The sequence below is a fragment of the Phyllobates terribilis genome, unplaced genomic scaffold (assembly GCF_046119375.1).
Source record: "Phyllobates terribilis strain yellow unplaced genomic scaffold, ASM4611937v1 Scaffold_2__4_contigs__length_985480577, whole genome shotgun sequence".
Taxonomy (NCBI): Eukaryota; Metazoa; Chordata; class Amphibia; order Anura; family Dendrobatidae; genus Phyllobates; species Phyllobates terribilis.
In genome coordinates, this window is record NW_027362762.1 from 390327941 (window position 1) to 390351465 (window position 23525).

Sequence of the window (23525 nt, forward strand, 5' to 3'; positions counted from 1 at the left end):
CTGAATTTAACTAGGGGGGAATGTGGCACCCCAGGAGTCCGGTTGTCACAGTGGCACTGCCTCCCTCACAAGGGGTGATGCCATGCCTGGAAGCAAGCAGGGGTCCCCTAATCAGGTTTTGCTAGCATGCAACACTTTCCTGGCTCCAGACCAGCAAGGGGAGCTCCTCCCCTTAGCAACTGGGATCTCGAGGCGGTGGTTAGTTAGTGTGAGGAGAGCAGAGAGGAGTTGAAGTCAGGATGTCGACGAGGAAAGACCTAGGGAGTGTAGCTGCACGGCAGTTCACCCCAGAGGAGAGAAGCGCAGAAGAACCAGACACCGGAGTCCGAGGTTGTGGGGCACTGAAGGCCCAGCAGCAGAAACCGGAGGGCAGGAGACTGCAGGTCTCCTGGCCCCATCAGATGCCGGAGGCTCAGCAGCATGATAGGGCCCAGCACCGCCACGTGGGAGCGACACTCTAGGAAGGCCCGAGCTGCCTACTATACGGGTGAGCACAAAGACGTTTTACTCGGGGACGAGGGCTATAGCATAGCTGCAAGCAGCAGGGCCAAAGAGATTAGCGCAAAGGGAAGGCCTACAACTTCACCTGGTGAGGTGGATTCCCAACTTGCTTCCAGGCCGCCTGGACCTCTACTACCAGCTAGTACCCATGCCCCGGTTTGCCTAACCACAGCAAGTAAAGATAAGAGGAAACCGCCATTAAGTTGTGGACTGATTATTAACTGCGCCATCCTCTGCACTACACCGCACAGCAACATCTATAAAATCACCACTTCCTGCCCTGGAGCTAAGCTCTGACAGTGGAGAGCTAAACCAACTCTGTTGCGTCATCATCGGCTCCAGAGGTTCTGCAGCGCAGCGGCGGCTCCATATAGCCGCATACCACAGGTGGCATCACGAACATTATATAAAAACTATAATCCCCTTTCCCAAATTCCCCTTTTATTGACCGCCCTGGGTCACGGACCGGGTCACCGCCACTGTGACATCTCCCCTAGCAACGACCGGCCCGGCTACCGAGTACCCCACGGCCCAGGGGGCACGTCACTGGCATGAGCAGGGTGACCTTGTGTGCCCTTGAGGATTTTAATCCATGACAGCGTTGTGTGTTACTAATGGTAATATTTGAGACTGTGGTCCCAGCTCTCTGCAGGTCATTGACCAGGTCCTCTCATGTAGTTCTGGGCTGATTGCTGACCTTTCTCTGAATCATGCTTACCCCACGAGGCGAGATCTCGCATGGAGCCCCAGACCGAGGAAGATTGACAGCCATCTTGTGTTTCTTTCATATTCTAATAATTGTGCTAACAGTTGTTGCCTTCTCACCAAGCTGTTTGCCTATAGTCCTGTAGCCCATCCCAGCATTGTGCAGATCTACAATTTGGTTCCTGGTGTCTTTAGACAGCTCTTTGATATTGGCCATGGTGGAGAGGTTGGAGTGTGTTTGATTGAGTGTGTGGACAGGTGTCTTTTATACAGATAACGAGTTCAAACAGGTGCAATTAATACAGGCAATGAGTGCAGAGTAGGAGGGCTTCTTAAAGAAAAACTAACAGGTCTGTGAAAGCCAGAATTCTTGCTGGTTGGTAGGTGATCAAATACTTACAGTATTTCATGCAATAAAATGCAATTTAATTATTTAAAAATCATACAATGTGATTTTCGAGTTTTTATTTTTAGATTCTCTCCATTCTTTGTAGGTGGGAAAACTTGCAAAATCGGCAGTGTTTCAAATACTTATTTTCTCCACTTTATACCCTGACTACACTGATATTGTCTACAAGGACATTACATCTTGTCAAGACAAATTGAGTCTCCGAGTATCGTCTACGATTAATTTAGCAGTTAGCACAGTGACATGTATTGTATGGGACATTGGTGGGATACATGAAAGATACATGAAAGACCCTTGTGTAGCTTAAATTGCCTAAATTAACTCATGCCTCTTAATAGAGCTGCTCTGAAATAAAAGTGGTCCGACCTGCTATTGGTGTTTATTCCTATATGTCTAAAGCCAACATCCGCCACCAGCCTATGATGTATCCGAATTTAGTTTTCAGGTTATACTCATTTTTACATCCACTGTTTTACACTTTTCATTTATAGTACCTAACTGTAAACTAAGTGAAATGGGAAAAACAAAGATAATCAATTTCAGCCCATAACATCCATTACAATTGCAGACTTCTTCCTAAATTACAGTGTCAGAGAAATATGACCTATAATGGCTTCCATTTACCAGTGTTCCCAGAACATTATTGTATTATTTCTGGAAATTGTTGTTTATTTGCCCTTGCATTATTAAATTGTGTGCTCTCTGAGTTTACATTTGTTGTATTTGTAACTGAGAACAAATGTTTAGCTGTACAAAATATGTCTGGAAACAATAATATAGATTGTATAGATTATTTTATCTACTGTATGTGTGCATTTAAAGCTGTCTCTACATGCAAGTTAAATGTTGGTTGCGTAGGGATATAATAAAAATCTAAAGAATATGGGTAGCCATACTGCCATTGGAAGAATCAAATGTTGGGCATACTGAGTTTTAACATGCCCAACCTAGCAGATTAATTAATTTAATATTTATTTTATTATATTAATATTTCAATAGGTTTATGCATAGTGTTTGTTGGACTTCAATGCTGACTGACAATAGAGCCGTTAGATCCTGCCTTAAAAGAAACATGCACTGAGATTAACTATTTGTCTAAACTACATATACTACATACCATACAAACATCAATTTACCATAAATTCACAGGACGTCAGTCATATCTTAGACGGAACAGCTTTCATCCGAGAAACACAAAAAAATCATCATCTACATCAGTGTTCCCCGACCTTTCTGACCTCTGAGGGGGGTCAAGAGCCACATCCAGCTTCCGCCCCCCCCTCACAGTAGTGGCAACCAAAGCCCCCATTACGAGTACAATAATAACCAAAGCATTTCAACAGAAATCACCCCAAAGTAGTATACCAAAATTCAGGGGTCCCCACAATATCCTCATTTAGTATACTCCCATCAAGCACTCCCAACTCACTGTCACATTCAGCTTGAAGAACCACCTCTGACAGGTAGTATCATACTGTCTCCTTACCATACTCAAATTCTAAACCTATGACCAATATATGTGCACTCAGATCTTCTCTTCTGTGCAGGTCTACTCACAAAATTCATCATTTTGAGATATACTCTTCATACCAGTTTGCTAGACCTGGAGCTAATGCACCAAGCTGGCAGACACCCGCGAGCCACAATTCATGGGAGGATCCCGAGCTAAAGGTTAGGAACATCTGATCTACAGTCAAGCTCTGAGGTACATTCGGATCTGTTCAGAAAGTGAAGATAGAAAACTAGATCTGCTATCGCTGAGGAATACATTCCTACAACAAGGATACCTATCACTAGTAATAGATGGAAAGAGCCTAACGGACTACAAACAAGGCTGCCAACCATCCAGAACTTCTAGGACAGTCCGTGAAAAAAAATATTAAGGCATCCATGATTATCATCATCATCAGTTTATACTGAATGCAGCTGATGTCTTCATATCAGAATTATGTGCTGTAGACATACATCACTTATAATAATAATGATTTATTATTGTATTCCAATGTGTACTAAAAAATATTGTCTGTTCGTGATTTATTGATAAGCTCTCCAGAAAAAAATAAATCAAGTTGGTAACCCTAGTCCCAAGAACAGCCTCCTGGACTACAAAGAGAGGGAGGATAATAGCAGCCATCCTCTTTTAGTCACATACAATACCCACATGAGCATCCTAAGGAAAATTGGTGCTGATCAGGTTTGCCAACCATCCAGAAATTCCAGGACAGTCCGTAAAAATAGGGGGTATTTTTGCTCTGTCCATATAAAAATATATAAGGTGTCTGTCATTATTTTGAAGCTGAAAAAATATATGCAGATTATTTTTACTATAATTATGATTTTACAGTTTACAGTGAATGCAGCTGATGTATCCATATTAGAATTATGGGCTGTAGACATCTATCGCTTATAATCATAATGATTTATTATGGCTATCCAATGTGTCCATAAATATTGTGTGTCTGTGATTTCTTTTGATAAACTGTCCAGAAAAAATAAAATGTCAAGTTGGCAACCTTGGTACTAATCTTCAACCCGTATTCCACAGGGACCACAGACTGAGAGAAATATTCCCAGATCAACCATTAATCTCCTGCAAACAGCCCCCTAGCTTAACCACTTCGCACCAGAGCCTGTTTTTGCCTTCGTGACCGGGCCAATTTTTTAAATTCTGACCACTGTCACTTTATGAAGCAATTACTCTGGAACGCTTCAACGGATCCCCCTGATTCTGAGATTGTTTTTTCGTGACATATTGTACTTCATGATAGTGGTAAAATTTCTTTGATATCGCTTGCGTTTATTTGTGAAAAAATCGGAAATTTGGCGAAAATTTTGAAAATTTTGCAATTTTCAAACTTTGAATTTTTAAGCCCTTAAATCAGAGAAATATGTCACACAAAATACTTAATAAATAACATTTCCCACATGTCTACTTTACATCAGCACAATTTTGGAACCAAAATTTTTTTTTGTTAGGGAGCTATAAGGGTTAAAAGTTGACCAGCGATTTCTCATTTTTCCAACAAAATTTACAAAAACATTTTTTTAGGGACCACATCACATTTGAAGTCACTTTGAGGGGTCTTTATGACAGAAAATACCCAAAAGTGACACCGTTCTAAAAACTGCACCCCTCAAGGTGCTCAAAACCACATTCAAGAACTTTATTAACCCTTCAGGTGCTTCACAGAAATTTTTGGAATGTGGAAGAAAAAAATTAACATTTAACTTTTTTCACAAAAATGTTACTTTAGACCCAATTTTTTTTATTTTTACAGGGGTAACAGGAAAAAATGGACCCCAAAATTTTTTGTGCAATTTCTCTTGAGCGTGCTGATACCCCATATGTGAGGGAAAACCACTGTTTGGGCGCACGGCAGGGCTCGGAAAGGAAGGAGCGCCATTAGACTTTTTGAATGTAAAATTTGTCTGAATAATTAGCAGACACCATGTTGCGTTTGGAGAGCTCCTGATGTGACTAAACAGTGGAAACCCCCCACAAGTGACACCATTTTGGAAACTAGACCCCTTAGGGAACATATCTAGATGTGTGGTGAGCACCTTGAACCCCAAGGTGCTTCACAGAAGTTTATAATATTGAGCTGTAAAAATAAAATTTTCACATTTTTCCCACAAAAACGTTTTTCATCCCTTAATTTTCCATTATCATAAAGGTAATAGGATAAATTGCACCATTAAATTTGTTGTGCAATTTCTCCTGAACACGCCGATACCCCATATGTGGGGGAAAACCACTGTTTGGGCGCACGGCAGGGTTTGGAAGGGAAGGAGCGCCATTTGACTTTCTGAATGTAAAATTTGTCTGAATAATTAGCAGACGCCATGTTGCGTTTGGAGAGCCCCTGATGTTCCTAAACAGTGGAAACCCCCCACAAGTGACACCATTTTGGAAACTAGACCCCTTAGGGAACTTATCTAGATGTGTGGTGAGCACCTTGAACCCCAACGTGCTTCACAGAAGTTTATAATAATCAGCTGTAAAAATAAAATTTTCACATTTTTCCCGCAAAAACGTTTTTCATCCCTTAATTTTGCATTATCATAAGGGTAATAGGATAAATTGCACCATGAAATTTGTTGTGCAATTTCTCCTGAACACGCCGATACCCCATATGTGGGGGAAAACCACTGTTTGGGCGCACGGCAGGGTTTGGAAGGGAAGGAGCGCCATTTGACTTTCTGAATGTAAAATTTGTCTGAATAATTAGCAGACGCCATGTTGCGTTTGGAGAGCCCCTGATGTTCCTAAACAGTGGAAACCCCCCACAAGTGACACCATTTTGGAAACTAGACCCCTTAGGGAACTTATCTAGATGTGTGGTGAGCACCTTGAACCCCAACGTGCTTCACAGAAGTTTATAATAATCAGCTGTAAAAATAAAATTTTCACATTTTTCCCGCAAAAACGTTTTTCATCCCTTAATTTTGCATTATCATAAGGGTAATAGGATAAATTGCACCATGAAATTTGTTGTGCAATTTCTCCTGAACACGCCGATACCCCATATGTGGGGGAAAACCACTGTTTGGGCGCACGGCAGGGTTTGGAAGGGAAGGAGCGCCATTTGACTTTCTGAATGTAAAATTTGTCTGAATAATTAGCAGACGCCATGTTGCGTTTGGAGAGCCCCTGATGTTCCTAAACAGTGGAAACCCCCCACAAGTGACACCATTTTGGAAACTAGACCCCTTAGGGAACTTATCTAGATGTGTGGTGAGCACCTTGAACCCCAACGTGCTTCACAGAAGTTTATAATAATCAGCTGTAAAAATAAAATTTTCACATTTTTCCCGCAAAAACGTTTTTCATCCCTTAATTTTGCATTATCATAAGGGTAATAGGATAAATTGCACCATGAAATTTGTTGTGCAATTTCTCCTGAACACGTCGATATCCCATATGTGGGGGAAAACCACTGCTTTGGTGTACGGCAGGGTTCGGAAGAGAAAGGAGCGCTATGTTGGCTGGGATAGGCAGCAGACACCATGTCACATTTGAAGAGTCGCTGACATGCCGAAACAGCAGAAACCCCCACAAGTGACCCCATTTTGTAAACTACACCTCTCAAGGAATTCATCTAGGGAAGTAGTGAGTATTTTTTAATTTTTTAATTTATACCATTGGGCAGTGAAAAAAGCATAATTATATTTTTACCACAAAAAAATGTTTTACCCTCAGATTTTACATTTTCACACAGGGCAATGGGTAAAAATGGTGCCGAAATGTGTCACACAATTTCTTCTAAAAGTGCCAATACCCCATATGTGGCTGTATCGTACCGCTCAGCCATACGGCGAGATCTGGGGGGGACGGAGTGCTATTTGACAATTGGAGAACAAATTATTGTAGAATAGGCATTTGGATTTGGGAGCACAAAATTTTTTGAATTTCTTTTGGGGGGCAAGGGCCATTTCGCTTTTCCAGAGCCTTTCTGCTACCAGTAACTTGGAAGTCCCTTATATTTTTAACAGATGATGGACCTGAGTGGGGACTAGCTTTTTTTGAGGACTAAGTTGAAGCTTTTATTGGGAACATTTTACGTAACATTTATCCGGCGCTCTAGGCTGAGCACTTACATCAGGGTTTCCATCTAAATTTCCAAGTGATGTAATTCAGATGAAACCCCTGCGGGATCCATTCACTGTAATGAGGCAGCAGAGTTACTCTGGACTCCGTCTGGCCTCTGTTTAGCGGTGTCCTTTTTTTCAGAAGTGCACAAAACTGTGGCCAACCGCACTTTTATGCACGCCTAAAACAAATGACACCGTGGGATCACAGGCCAGACGGCATCCACAGTGGCCTATATCTGCCTCATTACAGGGAATCTTCCGTCATGGGTTCCGGCTGAATCACATATTTCAGAGATTTACATGGAAACTCTGGCGTAAGTGCTCAGCGCAGAGCGCAGGATAAATGTGTGCCGAGAAATACTGCGATCTTTGGGAGACATAATAAACAAATCAGTAGCAGGTGAAGAATTGGTTTTATTTATTTTTTTACGCCGTTCCTAGTGTGATATAACTGATTAGATTACTTTATTCTTCGGGTCGGTGCGATTACAGAGATACCAGATTTATATCGGGTTTTTATGACTGACAGCTGTCACACACTAAGAGACGCTTTTTTTTTGCAAAATCTAGTTTTTGCATCGCCATATTTTGAGAGCTATAATTTTTCCATATTTCGGCCGACAGAGTCATGTGACAGCTCGTTTTTTGCGGGACGAGTTGACATTTTTATTGGTACCATTTGTGGGTACGTGACATTTTTTGATCGCTTTCTATTCCGTTTTTTTGGGAGGTAAAATTAACAAAAACCAACAATTCAGGAATTGTTTTTTGAGGTTTTTTTTTATGCCGTTCTGCGTGTGGTAAAAGTGATCAGGCAGCGTTATTCTTCGGGTCAGTACGTTTACAGCGATACTACACTTACTGTATTTTTTTTATGTTTTGGCGCTTTTACACAATAAAACAATTTTAAAGAAAAAATATTTTTTTTGCATAGCTTTATTCTGAGAGGTATAACTTTTTTATTTTTTGGCTGATGGAGCTGTATAGTGGCTTGATTTTTGCAGAACAAGATGACGTTTTCAGCGGTACCATTTCTATTTCCATTTTGCTTTTTGATCGCATTCTTTTCCACTTTTTGTTTGGCGATATGAGGAAAAAGCATAGTTTTTTGCTCCGTTTTTTATTTATTTTTATTACGGTGTACACATAAGGAGTTAATTAGTGTGACAGTTTTATAGCTCGGGTTGTTTCGAACGCGGCAATACCAAATATGTGTACTTTTTTTATTTTTGCATAAATATACGGATTTATCGGTTTAATATTTTATTTATTTATTTTTATTTATTTTGTATTTTTTTTTTAACAGTTTCAAAACATTTTTTTTTACTTTTTTTTACATTTTTACTTAGTCCCTGTATGGGACATTAATTTTTATTTTTCTGATCCCTGATCTCATGTAATGTAATAGACATATATTACATTACATGAGATCTTCACTGACTCTTTCAGTCAGTTTCCTGTCTGGCATCAGCTACATACAGGCTGAAGTCAGACAGGAAGGACACCATATATGGCAGAGCTGGAGGCGGTCATGTGACCTCCAGCTGCCATAGCAACGCCAGGTCCTGGAAGGTATAAGGGGGGCCGTCGGAGAGGTAAGTGGACGACCCCCTCTCCTCCTGCTGTCTCCTATATGCCGTGATCACTATAGATCACAGCATATAGAAGACAGCAAAGGGTTAACATCACTGGGACCTGATCTAATCAGGTCCCGATGATGTTCCCTGTCAGAGCTAACGCTCTGCACCGCTCTCACAGCGCTTGCAGGACCCAGGGGGTCCTGAGCACTGCCAGACCACCCACCGTTTTTAAACGTCCGCGCTGCACAGAGCCCAGGCAGCGCGGACGTTTATCTACAGTGGGCGGTCGGGAAGCGGTTAAGGAATCTCCTTGTTAGAAGTGTCCTCCCATCAGAAGCAAGCACATTTCCCTGTAACAGTAAAAAATGCAGGACTTGTGCCAGGGTCAGACTGGGACTTAAATTCAGCCCTGGCATTTGAGAGCACACAGGCCTACTTGTTGTGAAGTGAATGTGATATATGTTCGTAGACTTTTGTGGATCGCTCACGATATATATCACATTTACAAAAACAAACTGCTGTTAAACCAGAATAACACTATGTTAAATTTAAAGGGTACCTGTCAGGTCAGATTAACCCTATATATGCAGGTTAATAGCTTTATGAAGGTGCCCGGCTGCTGTACTGAAAGTGCGGCACCAGGGACAAAATAATTTTTTTATTTCTACAATGAGCCACCAGCTTTCAGTCATGCAGGTGTGCCTGGAGTAATTATAGTCACCGCTGAAAGCAGTAAGAGCAGCAGCTGTAAGCACGCTTCAACACTTTGACTGACAGCCAGCTGTACACTGATGCACAGCTGGCCATCAGTCAAGAAAAGACTGCAGTGAGCGGGGACCACAAAAGTGACTTCACTATCAGGCCGGGCTGGTCTCTGCTTTCCCCGTTTGCTCCTTACAATGAGCACTAATAGTGCCCTCTCTTTCCGTGTCATCACTTCTCATTAGAGCCGACGAGGTTGTGCACTGTCATTGTGCACTGAGAAAAATATTGCACAGTGACAAGGGAGGTCCTACAGAGCGTGCATCGGAATTAACAACTGACACATGCTCAGTAGAGCAGGAACTAACCCAGCCTTTGAAATGGCTGTCACTAATGATGCCATTGGTGGACACAAACAGAAAAGGGCCCCTGTGCAAGAACAGTATATAGGCCCTTTGCCGTCCAATAGCTCATCATAAGGCACAATTCCATCTGTTTTAGAAGAGGAAATGGGACCCCTGACCTCTTGGGCCTCTGTGCGATAACACAGGTTACATTAATGATTTGTCCGCCCCTGGATGACACTTTGTTTCAGGGTGGGTGCAGAGGCTGTGGCACTGATCGCAGTCTCTGCCTCCTGATGACAACTCCGTTGAAAATCCCCATTGCATGCTGGGATACTCAAACGGAAATAGATAAAAAAGAACTAAATCAGTTATATTAGAGAGGGAATGATAAGGACTTTCTAATTAAAGCATATTAGAAATGCTGCTATTACAATAAATAGTCATTTAGGATAAAAATTATTAGCTTCGGACCACCCCTTCAAGGTGCATTAACTCCACCTAAATGTACCATTAAAGGAAACCTGTCAGCTGATCTAACTCCCTAAACTGCCACCATGACTGCATTGCAGACTTTTTTTTACATTTTCATTGGTCCCTTTTTTTGTTGCTTAGTGATTGATGATAAATGTAAAATTAAAAGGGTTGTCCACTACTCGGACAACTCCTTCTCAATCACTATTATTTTTATTCTTCCCATTAAAAAAATAACACTTATACTCACCTCTGGTGCCGACGCCGTTTCAGGCGATCCCTGTAGCAATTCAGTGGCTTCTACACTCTCCCCTCCTTTGGACGTAACTGACATTGGAAGGAGGTGAGAAAGCAGTTCTCACTTTTTCTGCATGTCTGGATTTGTCCAGAAGCGAGGAGAGTTTTCATTTTAGACTGGACAACCCCTTTAAGCTAACTGGCTGCATCAGCATCATGCCCTCCTTCCTCCTTCATGTACTGAATGTGGATAGGAAAAAGAGGAGGTCAAGTCACCACTGGAGTTAATCCCTGCTCAGCGCAGGAATCTAAATAGAAAAATGGGTGCCAGGGGGAAGGTTTGCATGTCCATCCCTGGAGTGAAGGAGAGGTCCACAGCTGGCACCAGCCTATCTGGCATTTGCCAGAATTGCCAGTTGGCCAGTCCGGCCCTGACTTGTGCCCACATACTGTATTAAGAACAAGTACAAGGTGCAATGTAGGTACCTATTTTGGGGAAACTCAGCAAAAACTACAAACGAAGATGAAGCTACACAGGCATACTATAAGGCCCGTCTGTGGGAAAACATTTCTCTGGACCTGGACACTGTATGACAGATTTAAAAGTCTTAATACTGAAAGGTGAATTTAAAGATGACAAAGAGAAAAATCTGGGAATTCAAACTGGTAAGGATGTTCAAATCCTTGACAATAAGAATCAATCTAACACCTGGATTTATAACTCACTACATGGACACAGTTCACACCTTCAGTAGCCTGACTCTAGATCATCAAACTCCTCAGCCATCATTCCCATCACGTCTCCATTTATAAAAAAAACCCTTCATTTTATAACCTTGGCTTATCTTTACGAGGCATCACCCCATCCACTCCATGCACAAATGTCCTGATGTAATATCTCTTAAATGTTGTGCTCTTGTTTCAATAATTCATTTGTAAACCGGGCTGATGACGGAGACTCTGCTCTGAAAGCTTGTAAATATAATTGTTCTGGTTAGCCAATAAAGGTATCACTTCTAGAATACTTTTTTTTTTTTTTGGGCATAAAAGTATTTAGATCTAAACTACTATCTCAACATGTTAACCTTCGAAAACCAATAGTCTGCTTCTTCAGTTAGCAAGACACTGCCTGGCATTAAAAGGGACATGGATTTAAAGGAGAAAGGCTACCTCATCAATTGGAGAGCTTTATGAAACATACATACTATTGAAGAGAACCTTAACATTTTCTACCCCAAACTAATGGCATGTAAGTAAAGGTGGTTTACCGCTGATTACATTTTTAAATTCCGTTTAGAAATCCATTTAGCTGTTTCTGATAAATCCATAGGTGTAATTTTGTGCTAATAAGTTGTAAGTGCAGAGAGGCAGGCACTGAACTTACTTACAGCTTCCCTGCCTCCCTGACGTTTCCCTGTTTGCTGCCTGTCTTTTTCTCTGAATGACAGGTCACTGAAACATGAATGACCTGGAGAGAGGAGGAAGGCAGTAGGCAGGGAATAGGTAGAGATGCCGGAGAGCTGCAAGTGCAGTGCCCATCCCACTGCACTTGCAACTCATTAGCATACGATTACAACTATGGATTGCTTTAAAACAGAACAATTAATTTCTACAAGAAATGTAAGGATTTAATCAGTATTATAGCACCTTTACATACATGCCATTAGTTTGGAGTATAAAATTCTGATGACATTTTCTTTTTAAATAACAACTTCCTTTTTTAAATTCAGACCTTTCATTCTGTGTTTTTTTTAACAGATTTTTGTTTTTGGAACAGTTCTGTATCCCTGCTCATTTGATGCAATTTTTCCCTTATTTATATGTTCCTTATAGAATGCTATATTTTCTTTATTATAGTCTGAGTAAGGTCTGTTCAACAAGACCAAAACATCATATATGTAGTGCTTTTGATTACTAAAAATTAAAACAGTTTATTCAGCATTTGACTTGGAGTGCCAATAGTATAGTACAAAAAGTTTAGGTAGGTGTGGAGAATTTGATACAAAGTAATAATGCTTTCAAAATAGAAGTGTTAATAGTTTACTTTTATCAATTAACAAAATGCAAAGTGAATGAACAAAAGAGAAATCAAATTAATATTTGGAGTGACCATCATTTGCCTTCAAAACAACATTAATTCATCTAGGAGCGCTTGCACAAAGGCAGGGATTTTTAGGATTATAGTTTGGTTTATGAGTTACTAATTATAACAAATAGGTGATAATGATTATAATTTTCATATGTACTGTATGTTTCACACTCTCAGGTAGGCAGTAGGTAGTGTTCAGACAGAAACTGGATTCTTATATCAAAACAATGTGACATTTATTTTTTTATTTTTCACTAGTTGCACAGCACCAAACAAAACCATAAACATAAATCCCTAGCCTTGTCCAGGTGCTAATTAAACAATACATACCCTGGCTACTCATACACAGCTGATCTAGTCCATATCCAACCAAACAAAACAACTATTGTCACCAGCATCCAGTTATAATTGCATTTAGTGCACATGGCCTGTGCAGCTCTTCTCAGAGATTCTGGCTTGTCTCTTTCTTCAGATCCATCACAATTCCACTCTGTTTAGCGTCCCCCAGCTGACTGACTAAGGTGAAAACCTAGCCTGGTTATATGCAGAGACAGCCAAGTGAAAATAATCAGATCCTGTAGAGCTAGGATTTAACCCCAGTCTACCTGGCTTGGCTACATACCCCCCTCTGCCCAAAGCTGGGGGCTGGGTATCATCTACCCACACACTAAAGGGTTTTAAATTAACCCGAATGTGAGGCTCATGCTTGATGACACGAGGGTAACCTAGTACTTCCACGAAACTGCCCCTATTTGTGGTTACTGATTTTCGGTCGTGCTGACTTTTTGAAGGCTGCAAAGTTCCTGCCAGCTTGACACCTGCTATGTTGGCCAACCATCAAAGGGGTTTCAAGCGGATCCCTACCTTTCAAGGTTTTAGTACGTTGCCATAAAATATGGAAAAGGTCTTTCTTTTCCCTGGTCGGTGTACTTTATAGCTGACCTCTCCCATCTTTTCTACCACTCTATAGGGTCTCTGCCACTGGGTAAGGAACTTTCTCTCCCTTGTGGACAGTAACATAAGTTCCCGATCCCCAGGCTTAAATTGTCTCACTCGAGCCGACCGATTATACCCCCCTGGATTTTTCTTTTTGGGCCTTGAGGAGGCACTCTTTTATCTTTCCCATCACTGTTTTCACACAAAATAACAAATCGTTATACCTGGCCCCTTGCGGAAACTGAATATCGTCTCCTGGGGATCCCCATTTACATTTACCAGATTGCCTTTTCCTGTAAAGTCCCTGAGCTAGGCAGTCCCAAAATTGTCTTGGGACTCCTCCAGGTCAGGGATATTGGCTCCAGGGAATGCTTCCTCATTTTCTTTTCTAGCCAGTACAGTGAACATAAATTCACCATTTACATGATGTGCCTTTGTTATCATAGCCGACTCCTGGTGGCATGCCGGATTACTGGATGCTACAGCTTTAGCCCAGAAGTCCCAGAACAAAGGGAAATCTCGACCAATAGCAATAGCATGCAACAAGTCCTTGACCACTTCCACCTGCTGTTGAAACTGCTGAATCAGGAGTTTGTTGGTTTCTTGTTGGCAGTGGTGTAACTAGAGTCCGATGGGCCCCGGTGCAAAACTTGGACCTGGGCTCCCCACCCACCCTTCTCCACATGTTGGTCAGATGTATGGGCCCTTGTAACGTTCTAAATCCTATAAAGACATACAAGTTACCTCCCCTCCCCAATTATGTAGTAATGTCCCCCATCCTGGGCTCATCTTAGTTGATATGTCCTCCATCCTGATTGCTAACAATACTTGTATGTATTGTTAGCAATTAGTAATGAAAATTTTTAAGTAATATATGTCCTCCATCCTGGTATATATGTTCTACATCCTGGTATATATGTTCCTTATCCTGGGCCCCATCCTGGTATACATATCTCCCATCTTGGTATATATGTCCTTTATCCTAGGCCCTATCCTGTTATATATGTCCCTTATCCTGGGCCCCATCCTGGTATATATATCCCCATCCTGATATATATTTTCCCATCCTGGTATACAGTACAGACCAAAAGTTTGGACACACCTTCTCATTTAAAGATTTTTCTGTATTTTCATGACTTTGAAAATTGTACATTCACACTGAAGGCATCAAAACTATGAATTAACACATGTGGAATTATATACTTAACAAAAAAGTGTGAAACAACTGAAAATATGTCTTATATTCTAGGTTCTTCAAAGTAGCCACCTTTTGCGTTGATGACTGCTTTGCACACTCTTGGCATTCTCTTGATGAGCTTCAAGAGGTAGTCACCGGAAATGGTTTTCACTTCACAGGTGTGCCCTGTCAGGTTTAATAAGTGGGATTTATTGCCTTATAAATGGGGTTGGGACCATCAGTTGTGTTGTGCAGAAGTCTGGTGGATACACAGCTGATAGTCCTACTGAATAGACTGTTAGAATTTGTATTATGGCAAGAAAAAAGAAGCTAAGTAAAGAAAAACGAGTGGCCATCATTACTTTAAGAAATGAAGGTCAGTCAGTCCGAAAAATTGGGCAAACTTTGAAAGTGTCCCCAAGTGCAGTTGCAAAAACCATCAAGTGCTACAAAGAAACTGGCTCACATGAGGACCGCCCCAGGAAAGGAAGACCAAGAGTCACCTCTGCTTCTGAGGATAAGTTTATCCAAGTCACCAGCCTCAGAAATCGCAGGTTAACAGCAGCTCAGATTAGAGACCAGGTCAATGCCACACAGAGTTCTAGCAGCAGACACATCTGTACAACAACTGTTAAGAGGAGACTTTTATCAGCAGGCCTTCATGGTAAAATAGCTGCTAGGAAACCACTGCTAAGGACAGACAACAAGCAGAAGAGACTTGTTTGGGCTAAAGAACACAAGGAATGGATATTAGACCAGTGGAAATCTGTGCTTTGGTCTGATGAGTCCAAATTTGAGATCTTTGGTTCCAACCACGGTGTCTTTGTGCGACGCAGAAAAGGTGAACGGTTGGACTCTACATGTCTGGTTTCCACTGTGAAGCACGGAGGAGGAGGTGTGATGGTGTGGGGGTGCTTTTCTGGTGACACTGTTGGGGATTTATTCAAAATTGAAGGTATATTGAACCAGCATGGCTACCACAGCATCTTGCGGCGGCATACTATTCCATCCGGTTTGCGTTTAGTTGGACCATCATTTATTTTTCAAGAGGACAATGACCCCAAACACACCTCCAGGCTGTGTAAGGGCTATCTGACTAAGAAGGCGAGTGATGGGGTGCTACGCCAGATGACCTGGCCTCCACAGTCACCAGACCTGAACCCAATCGAGATGGTTTGGGGTGAGCTGGACCGCAGAGTGAAGGCAAAAGGGCCAACAAGTGCTAGGCATCTCTGGGAACTCCTTCAAGATTGTTGGGACACCATTTCCGGTGACTACCTCTTGCAGCTCATCAAGAGAATGCCAAGAGCGTGCAAAGCAGTCATCAAAGCAAAAGGTGGCTACTTTGAAGAACCTAGAATATAAGACATATTTTCAGTTGTTTCACACTTTTTTGTTAAGTATATAATTCCACATGTGTTAATTCATAGTTTTGATGCCTTCAGTGTGAATGTACAATTTTCATAGTCATGAAAATACAGAAAAATCTTTAAATGAGACGGTGTGTCCAAACTTTTGGTCTGTACTGTATATGTTCCCCATCCTGGACCCATTGTGGTATATATGTCCCCCATCCTATTATATATATATCGCCCTATATATATCCCCCATCCCGGTATATATGGTCCCCAACCTGGTATATGCCCCTCATTCTGCCACTGTTCTTTAATACATACAAAAAAAAAAACAATTATACTCACCTTCCCTCTGTTCCCCCGCTGTGAGGTGTCCTTTTCTGAATTCAGCAGCTGACTTCAGCATGCCAGTGACGTCATGGCCATGTGCCCCTAGTCATGTGAATGTCGAAATCAACTGCTGGCCTCTGATTGGCCGACAGGGTGTATTGCAGCGCACGGATCTGGCGGGTCTCTGTGCTGGTGGGATCCCCAGTCGCATGGGCCCGGTCACAGTTGCAACCTCTGCGACCGTGAGCATTATGCCCCTGCATGTTGGTTTTGCTGCTGCTCCTGCTACTGTTGCTGCTGCCACTGCTGCTGCTATTGCCACTGCTGCTGTATATTAGACTGGATCAGTTGCTTAACAAGTTCCTCCATGCTTTCAGACTATGTTTTCAATGCTGTAGCTGCCTTAATCCAGGACATTCAATCTTTACACTGCAATCGCCTGTGCTCTCTGGGACTTCACACACACATTTCATCCACCAATCATAGGGTTTCATGCTCTCAGGTAGGTAGTAGGTAGCATTCACAGAAGCACTGGATTCTTCTATAAAAATAATGTGACGTTTATTTTTCGCTGGTTGCATAAATACCTGCTACCTAAACAACACAGACCCTGGCTACTCATACACAATTGAGCTAGTGCCAATCTGGCCAATCTAAATGGCTATAGTCCATAAAAAACAGTTATATTTGCAATTTGTTGCACACGGCCTGTGCAGTCTCTTCTCAGAGAGAGAGATTCTGACTTGATTCTCTTTTTAGCTCCAATACAAATCCACTCTGGTCAGCTTCCCTCCAGCTGACTTGACTAAGTTGATCACCTAGCCTGGTCATATGCAGAGCCCACCATGTGCAAATAATTAGAGTCTGTAGAGATAGGATTTAACCGTAAAACCGTAATCTACAGTACGGTGAAACATAATCATTAACTGAAAGAGAAACAGCTGTGAAAGACGCTTAAAACTGGGTAAGGAACAACCGAACTCTGCTACAAAGGTGAGGTTGTGGAAGAAAGTTTCATGTCACAGGTCACACAAGACTGGCATGACTGAGCACAGCAACAAGATAAAAGGTAGTTATACTGCATCAGCAAGGTCTCTCCTATGCAAAGATTTCTGAATATAAATTCATCAGAGTTACCAGCCATAGAAAGCACAAATTAACAGTACCTCAGGAAACAGAAATCATTGATATCAACTAGCAAACACAGCTCAACATACTCTGTTCAGATGAGACTATGATAAGCAGCCCTTTATGAATTACTGCAAAGAAGAAACTATTGAGGACTGCAAAGAAGGAGACTTGTTTGGGCCAAACAACATAAGGACTTGGCCCAAACACAGTACAGATTAGTGGAAATCTGTACTGTGGTCTGATGAGTCATAATTTGAGATTTTTGACTCTAACTGCCATGAGACCCAGAAAAGGCGAGTAGACGGTCTCTCTATGTGTAGATGATTTATTCCAAGTTGAAGGCAGCATGACTACCACAGTATTCTGCAATAACATGCCATCCCACGCCATCTGGTTTTCACTTAGTGAAACAAATGTGTTACAACAGGACAATAACCCAAAACACACTTCCAAGATATGAAAGGGATGTGTGACCAAGAATGAGAGGGATGGCGTATTGCTTCAATGACATGGCCTCCACCATCACACCATCTCAGCAGAGTTGTGATGGTTTGGGATGAGTTGGACGTTAAAGGCAAAGCAGCCAGCAAGTGCTCAGAACCTCTGGGAATGCCTGCAAGACTATTGCAAAGTCATTACAGGTGACGACCCGATGAAGGGGTGTAAAGCTGTCACCAGAATAAAAGGTGGATACTTTCAGGAATCTAAGATTTAACACACTCTGGTTTGTTTCACACGTGTTTGTTTCTTCACTCCTTGTTTCCATGTGTGTTCTGTTGTTGTTTTGTTCCTTACAGACTGAATCTACAATGTGCACATTCCAGTAAGAACAATGAAAAACATTGCATGAACAAGTGTGTCCAAACTTTTGACTGGTACTGAATATGAATGTATATATATATATATGTATATATATATATATATGTACAGTTGAAACCAGAAGTTTACATACACTATATAAAAACACACATATACATGTTTTTCTCAATATCTGACATGAAATCAGAATAAACCTTTCCCGTTTTAGGTCAAATAGGATTATCATAATTTTTAATAATTGGCAAATGCCAGAATAATGAGAGAGAGAATGTTTTAAGGTATTTTTATTACTTACTGCAGAGTCAAAAGTTTACATACACTAAGATTACTATGCCTTTAAACAATTCTGGACTGCCCATATGATGATGTCATGTGTTTGGAAGCTTATGTGTTTTTTGGCAACATGTGATTTAATTAGAGACACACCTGTTGATGTATTTTAATGCACACATGAAACACACTGCTTCTTTGTTTAGCATCAAGGGAAAGTCTAAAGAAATCAGCCAAGATAGCAGAAAGAGAATTGTGGACTTGCACAAGTCTGACTCATCCTTGGGTATAATTTCAAGAAACCTGAAGGTGCCTCGTTCATCTGTATAAACAATAATCAAGTGCAAACAAGATGGGAATGTCCAGCCATCATACCGCTCAGGAAGGAGATGAGTTCTGTGTCCCAGAGATGAACGTGCTTTAGTCTGACATGTGCATATCAACCCAAGGACAAAAGCAAAAGACCTTGTGAAGATGATGGCGGAAGCTGGTAAGATTCTGTCAATAACCACTGTGAAACAAGTACTTTATCAACATGGGCTGAAAGGCCACACTGCCAGGAAGAATCCATTACTCCAAAAGAAACATAAAAAAAGTAAGTTTAATGTTTGAAAATGCACACAGGAACAAAAATCTTAATTTTTGGAGACATGTCCCGTGGTCTGATGAAACTAAAATTTTACTTTTTGCGTATAATGACCATCGTTACATTTGGAGGAAATAGGGAGAAGCTTGGAAGCCTAAGAACACCATCCCAACTGTGAAACACGGGGGTGGCAGCATCATGTTGTAGAGTTGTTTTGTAGCAGGAGGGACTGGTGCACTTCACAAAATAGATAGCATCATGAGAAAAGAAGATTATGTGGCAATATTGAAGTAACGTCTCAAGACATCAGCCAGGAAGTTAAAGCTTGGGCAGAAATGGGTCTTCCAAATGGACAATGACTCGAAGCATACTGCCAAAATGGTAACAAAGCAGCTTAAGAATAACAAAGTCAATGTTTTTGAGTGGCCATCACTAAGCTCTGATTTTAATCCTATTGAAAATTTATGGGCAAAGCTGAAAAGACAGGTGCGAGCAAGGCGACCTACAAACCTGGATCAGTTACACCAGTTTTGTCAGGAGGAATGGGCCCAAATTCCGACCAACTATTGTGAGAAGCTTGTGGAAGGATATCCCAAACGTTTGACCCAAGTCATTCAGTTTAAGGGTAATGGTACCAAATGCTAATGAAATGTATGTAAACTTTTGACTATGCAGGAAGTAATAAAATGCCATAAAACATTCTCTCTCATTATTCATTTGGCAAATATTAAAAATTATGGCAATTCTAATTAACCTAAAATGGGAAAGGTTTGTTCTGATTTCATGTCAGATATTGAGAAATACATGCATATGTGTCTTTTTATATAGTGTATGTAAACTTCTGATTTCAACTATATTATATATATACAGTTAGGTCCATATATATTTGGACAGAGACAACATTTTTCTAATTTTGGTTCTAGATATTACCACAATGAATTTTAAACAAAACAATTCAGATGCAGTTGAAGTTCAGACTTTCAGCTTTCATTTGAGGGTATCCACATTAAAATTGGATGAAGGGTTTAGGAGTTTCAGCTCCTTAACATGTGCCACCCTGTTTTTAAAGGGACCAAAAGTAATTGGACAATTGACTCCAAGGCTATTTCATGGACAGGTGTGGGCAATCCCTTCATTATGTCATTCTCAATTAAGCAGATAAAAGGCGTGGAGTTGATTTGAGGTGTGGTGTTTACATTTGGAAGGTTTTGCTGTGAAGTAAACATGCAGTCAAAGGAGCTCTCCATGCAGGTGAAACAAGCCATCCTTAAGCTGCAAAAACAGAAAAAACCCATCTGAGAAATTGCTACAATATTAGGAGTGGCAAAATCTACAGTTTGGTACATCCTGAGAAAGAAAGAAAGCACTGGTGAACTCATCAATGCAAAAAGACCTGGGCACAGAAGACAACAGTGGTGGACGATCGCAGAATAATCTCCATGGTGAAGAGAAACCCCTTCACAACAGTCAACCAAGTGAACAACACTCTCCAGGAGGTAGGTGTATCAATATCCAAATCTACCATAAAGAGAAGACTGCATGAAAGTAAATACAGAGGGTTCACTGCACGGTGCAAGCCACTCATAAGCATCAAGAAAAAAAGGCTAGACTGGACTTTGCTAAAAAAACATCTAAAAAAGCCAGCACAGTTCTGGAAGAACATTCTTTGGACAGATGAAACCAAGATCAACCTCTACAAGAATGATGGAAAGAGAAAAGTATGGCGAAGGCGTGGTACAGCTCATGATCCAAAGCATACCACATCATCTGTAAAACACGGCGGAGGCAGTGTGATGGCTTGGGCATGCATGGCTGCCAGTGGCACTGGGTCACTAGTGGTTATTGATGATGTGACACAGGACAGAAGCAGCCAAATGAATTCTGATGTATTCAGAGTCATACTGTGTGCTCAGATCCAGCCAAATGCAGCCAAACTGATTGGTCGTCGTTTCATACTACATTTGGACAATGACCCAAAACATAAAGCCAAAGCAACCCAGGAGTTTATTAAAGCAAAGAAGTGGAATATTCTTGAATGGCCAAGTCAGTCACCTGATCTCAACCCAATTGAGCATGCATTTCACTTGTTAAAGACTAAACTTCAGACAGAAAGGCCCACAAACAAACAGCAACTGAAAACCACCGCAGTGAAGGCCTGGCAGAGCATCAAAAAGGAGGAAACACAGCGTCTGGTGATGTCCATGAGTTCAAGACTTCAGGCAGTCATTGCCAACAAAGGGTTTTCAACCAAGTACTAGAAATGAACATTTTATTTACAATTATTTAATCTGTCCAATTACTTTTGGTCCCTTTAAAAACAGGGTGGCACATGTTAAGGAGCTGAAACTCCTAAACCCTTCATCCAATTTTAATGTGGATACCCTCAAATGAAATCTGAAAGTCTGAACCTCAACTGCATCTGAATTGTTTTGTTTAAAATTCATTATGGTAATGTCTAGAACCAAAATTAGAAAAATGTTGTCTCTGTCCAAATATATATGGACCTAACTGTATATATATATACATATATATATATATATATTATATATACACACATACAAGTATATGTATCTCTTGAGGTATCTCTTGAGGTATAATGGGTTCAACCATTCAATCATATAAATAATGGCAACAAATTACACATACCATTTGTTTTCTGTTCTCCACAAGATGAATTCCAATTACGCCTAAGAAAGATCCAAAGCCAAGCTGTTTTCAGGATGCAAAGAAAACAAAAATTATACATTTTATACATACTCAAGAAAGACATAGCAGCAGTGACGGACACAGACAGATAAGGGCGACCGTACAAGAACAGTATATTGGCCCTTTGCAGTCCAATAATTCTGCTTTGACAGAAGCTCCTTGCTGCTTTAGAGGTGGAAGTGGCCTCCTAACCTCTTGACTCCCTGTGCAGCTGCACTAATAATATATCCACCCTCGCATAGCAGGGACTAACACTGACAGCGAAGACCCCTGTGTGAAGACCCATTTGGCCCACCTCCATCAGGCCGCATAACGAAACATATGTTTACATGCATATTCACATTTGTTATACACATGATAATGCATTATACACACATTAGTATATTACACACACATATCCATAGTGCATACATATACAAAAGCATATACAACCCCATTTCCAGAAAAGTTGGGATGCTGTGTAAAATGTGAAAAAAAAAAAAACAAGATTGCAATTTGGAAATCTGTTGTGGTCACATTTTATTCACAACAGAACATAGAACACAGATCAGAAGGTGAAAGTTAGACATTTTACTATTTAATTGAAAAAAATAACTCATTTAGAAATTGATGGCAACAATACATCTCAAAAACTTGGGACAGGGCCATGTCTACCATTGTGTAGTATCCCCTCTTACAACTGTCTGTAAACAACTGGGAAGTGAGGAGGCAATTGCTGGAGTATTGGGAGAGGAATGTTGTCCCATTCTTGTCTGATGTAGGATTCCAGCTGCTCCACAGTCCTCGGTCGTCTTGTCTTGCAGGATTTCTTGTTTCATAATCTGCAAAATGTTTTCTATTGGTGAAAGGTCTGAACTGTTGGCAGCCAGTATGTAGTTTAGCTTTATCTTGCTGAAATATGCAAGGCCTTCCCTGAAATAGACGTGGTCAGGATGGGAGCAGATGTTGTTCTAAAACCTCTATATCAGGGTTCCCCAACTCCAGTCCTCAAGGCCCACCAACAGATCATGTTTTCAGGACTTCCTTAGTATTGCACAGGTGATAATTACATCATCTGCACAGGCAATAATTCCATCACCCAGGCAATACTAAGGAAATCCTGAAAACATGATATGTTGGTGGCTCTTGAGGACTGGAGTTGGGGAACACTGCTCTATATGATGATCAGCATTGATAGTGCCCTTCAAGATGTGTAAGCTGTCTATGCCATAGGCACTAATACAACCCCATACCAACAGAGATGCAGGGTTGTAAACTGTGGATGTTCCCTCTCCTCTTGAGTCCGTAGGACAATGCGTCCATAGTTTCCATAAAGAATTTCACATTATAATTCATCTGACCACAGAACAGTTTTCCATTTTACCCCAGTCCATTTTAAATGAGCTTTGGCCCAGAGAAGATGGCAACATTTCTGCATTGTACTGATATATGGCTTCTTCTTTGCATAATAGAGCTTTAACTTGCATTTGTGGATTGCAAGGTGATTTGCAGTCAATGATTTCCGGAATTTTTCCTGAGCCCCTGCAGTGATTTTTCAGGACCGAATCATACCTGTTTTAAAGGGAACCTGTCACGTCCTAGC

The 23525-nt window shown here is 41.1% G+C and overlaps 1 protein-coding gene across 1 annotated transcript in view; it reads right to left on the reverse strand.

The window, feature by feature from the left end:
* The window catches only part of TMEM255B (transmembrane protein 255B), a 163890-nt gene that overhangs the window by 118094 nt on the left and 22271 nt on the right, over nucleotides 1–23525 (reverse strand). The window contains exon 3 of the mRNA XM_073670528.1: nucleotides 21884–21946. Coding sequence (XP_073526629.1) covers nucleotides 21884–21946 — 63 coding nt within the window. The remainder of the gene's footprint in view (nucleotides 1–21883; nucleotides 21947–23525) is intronic.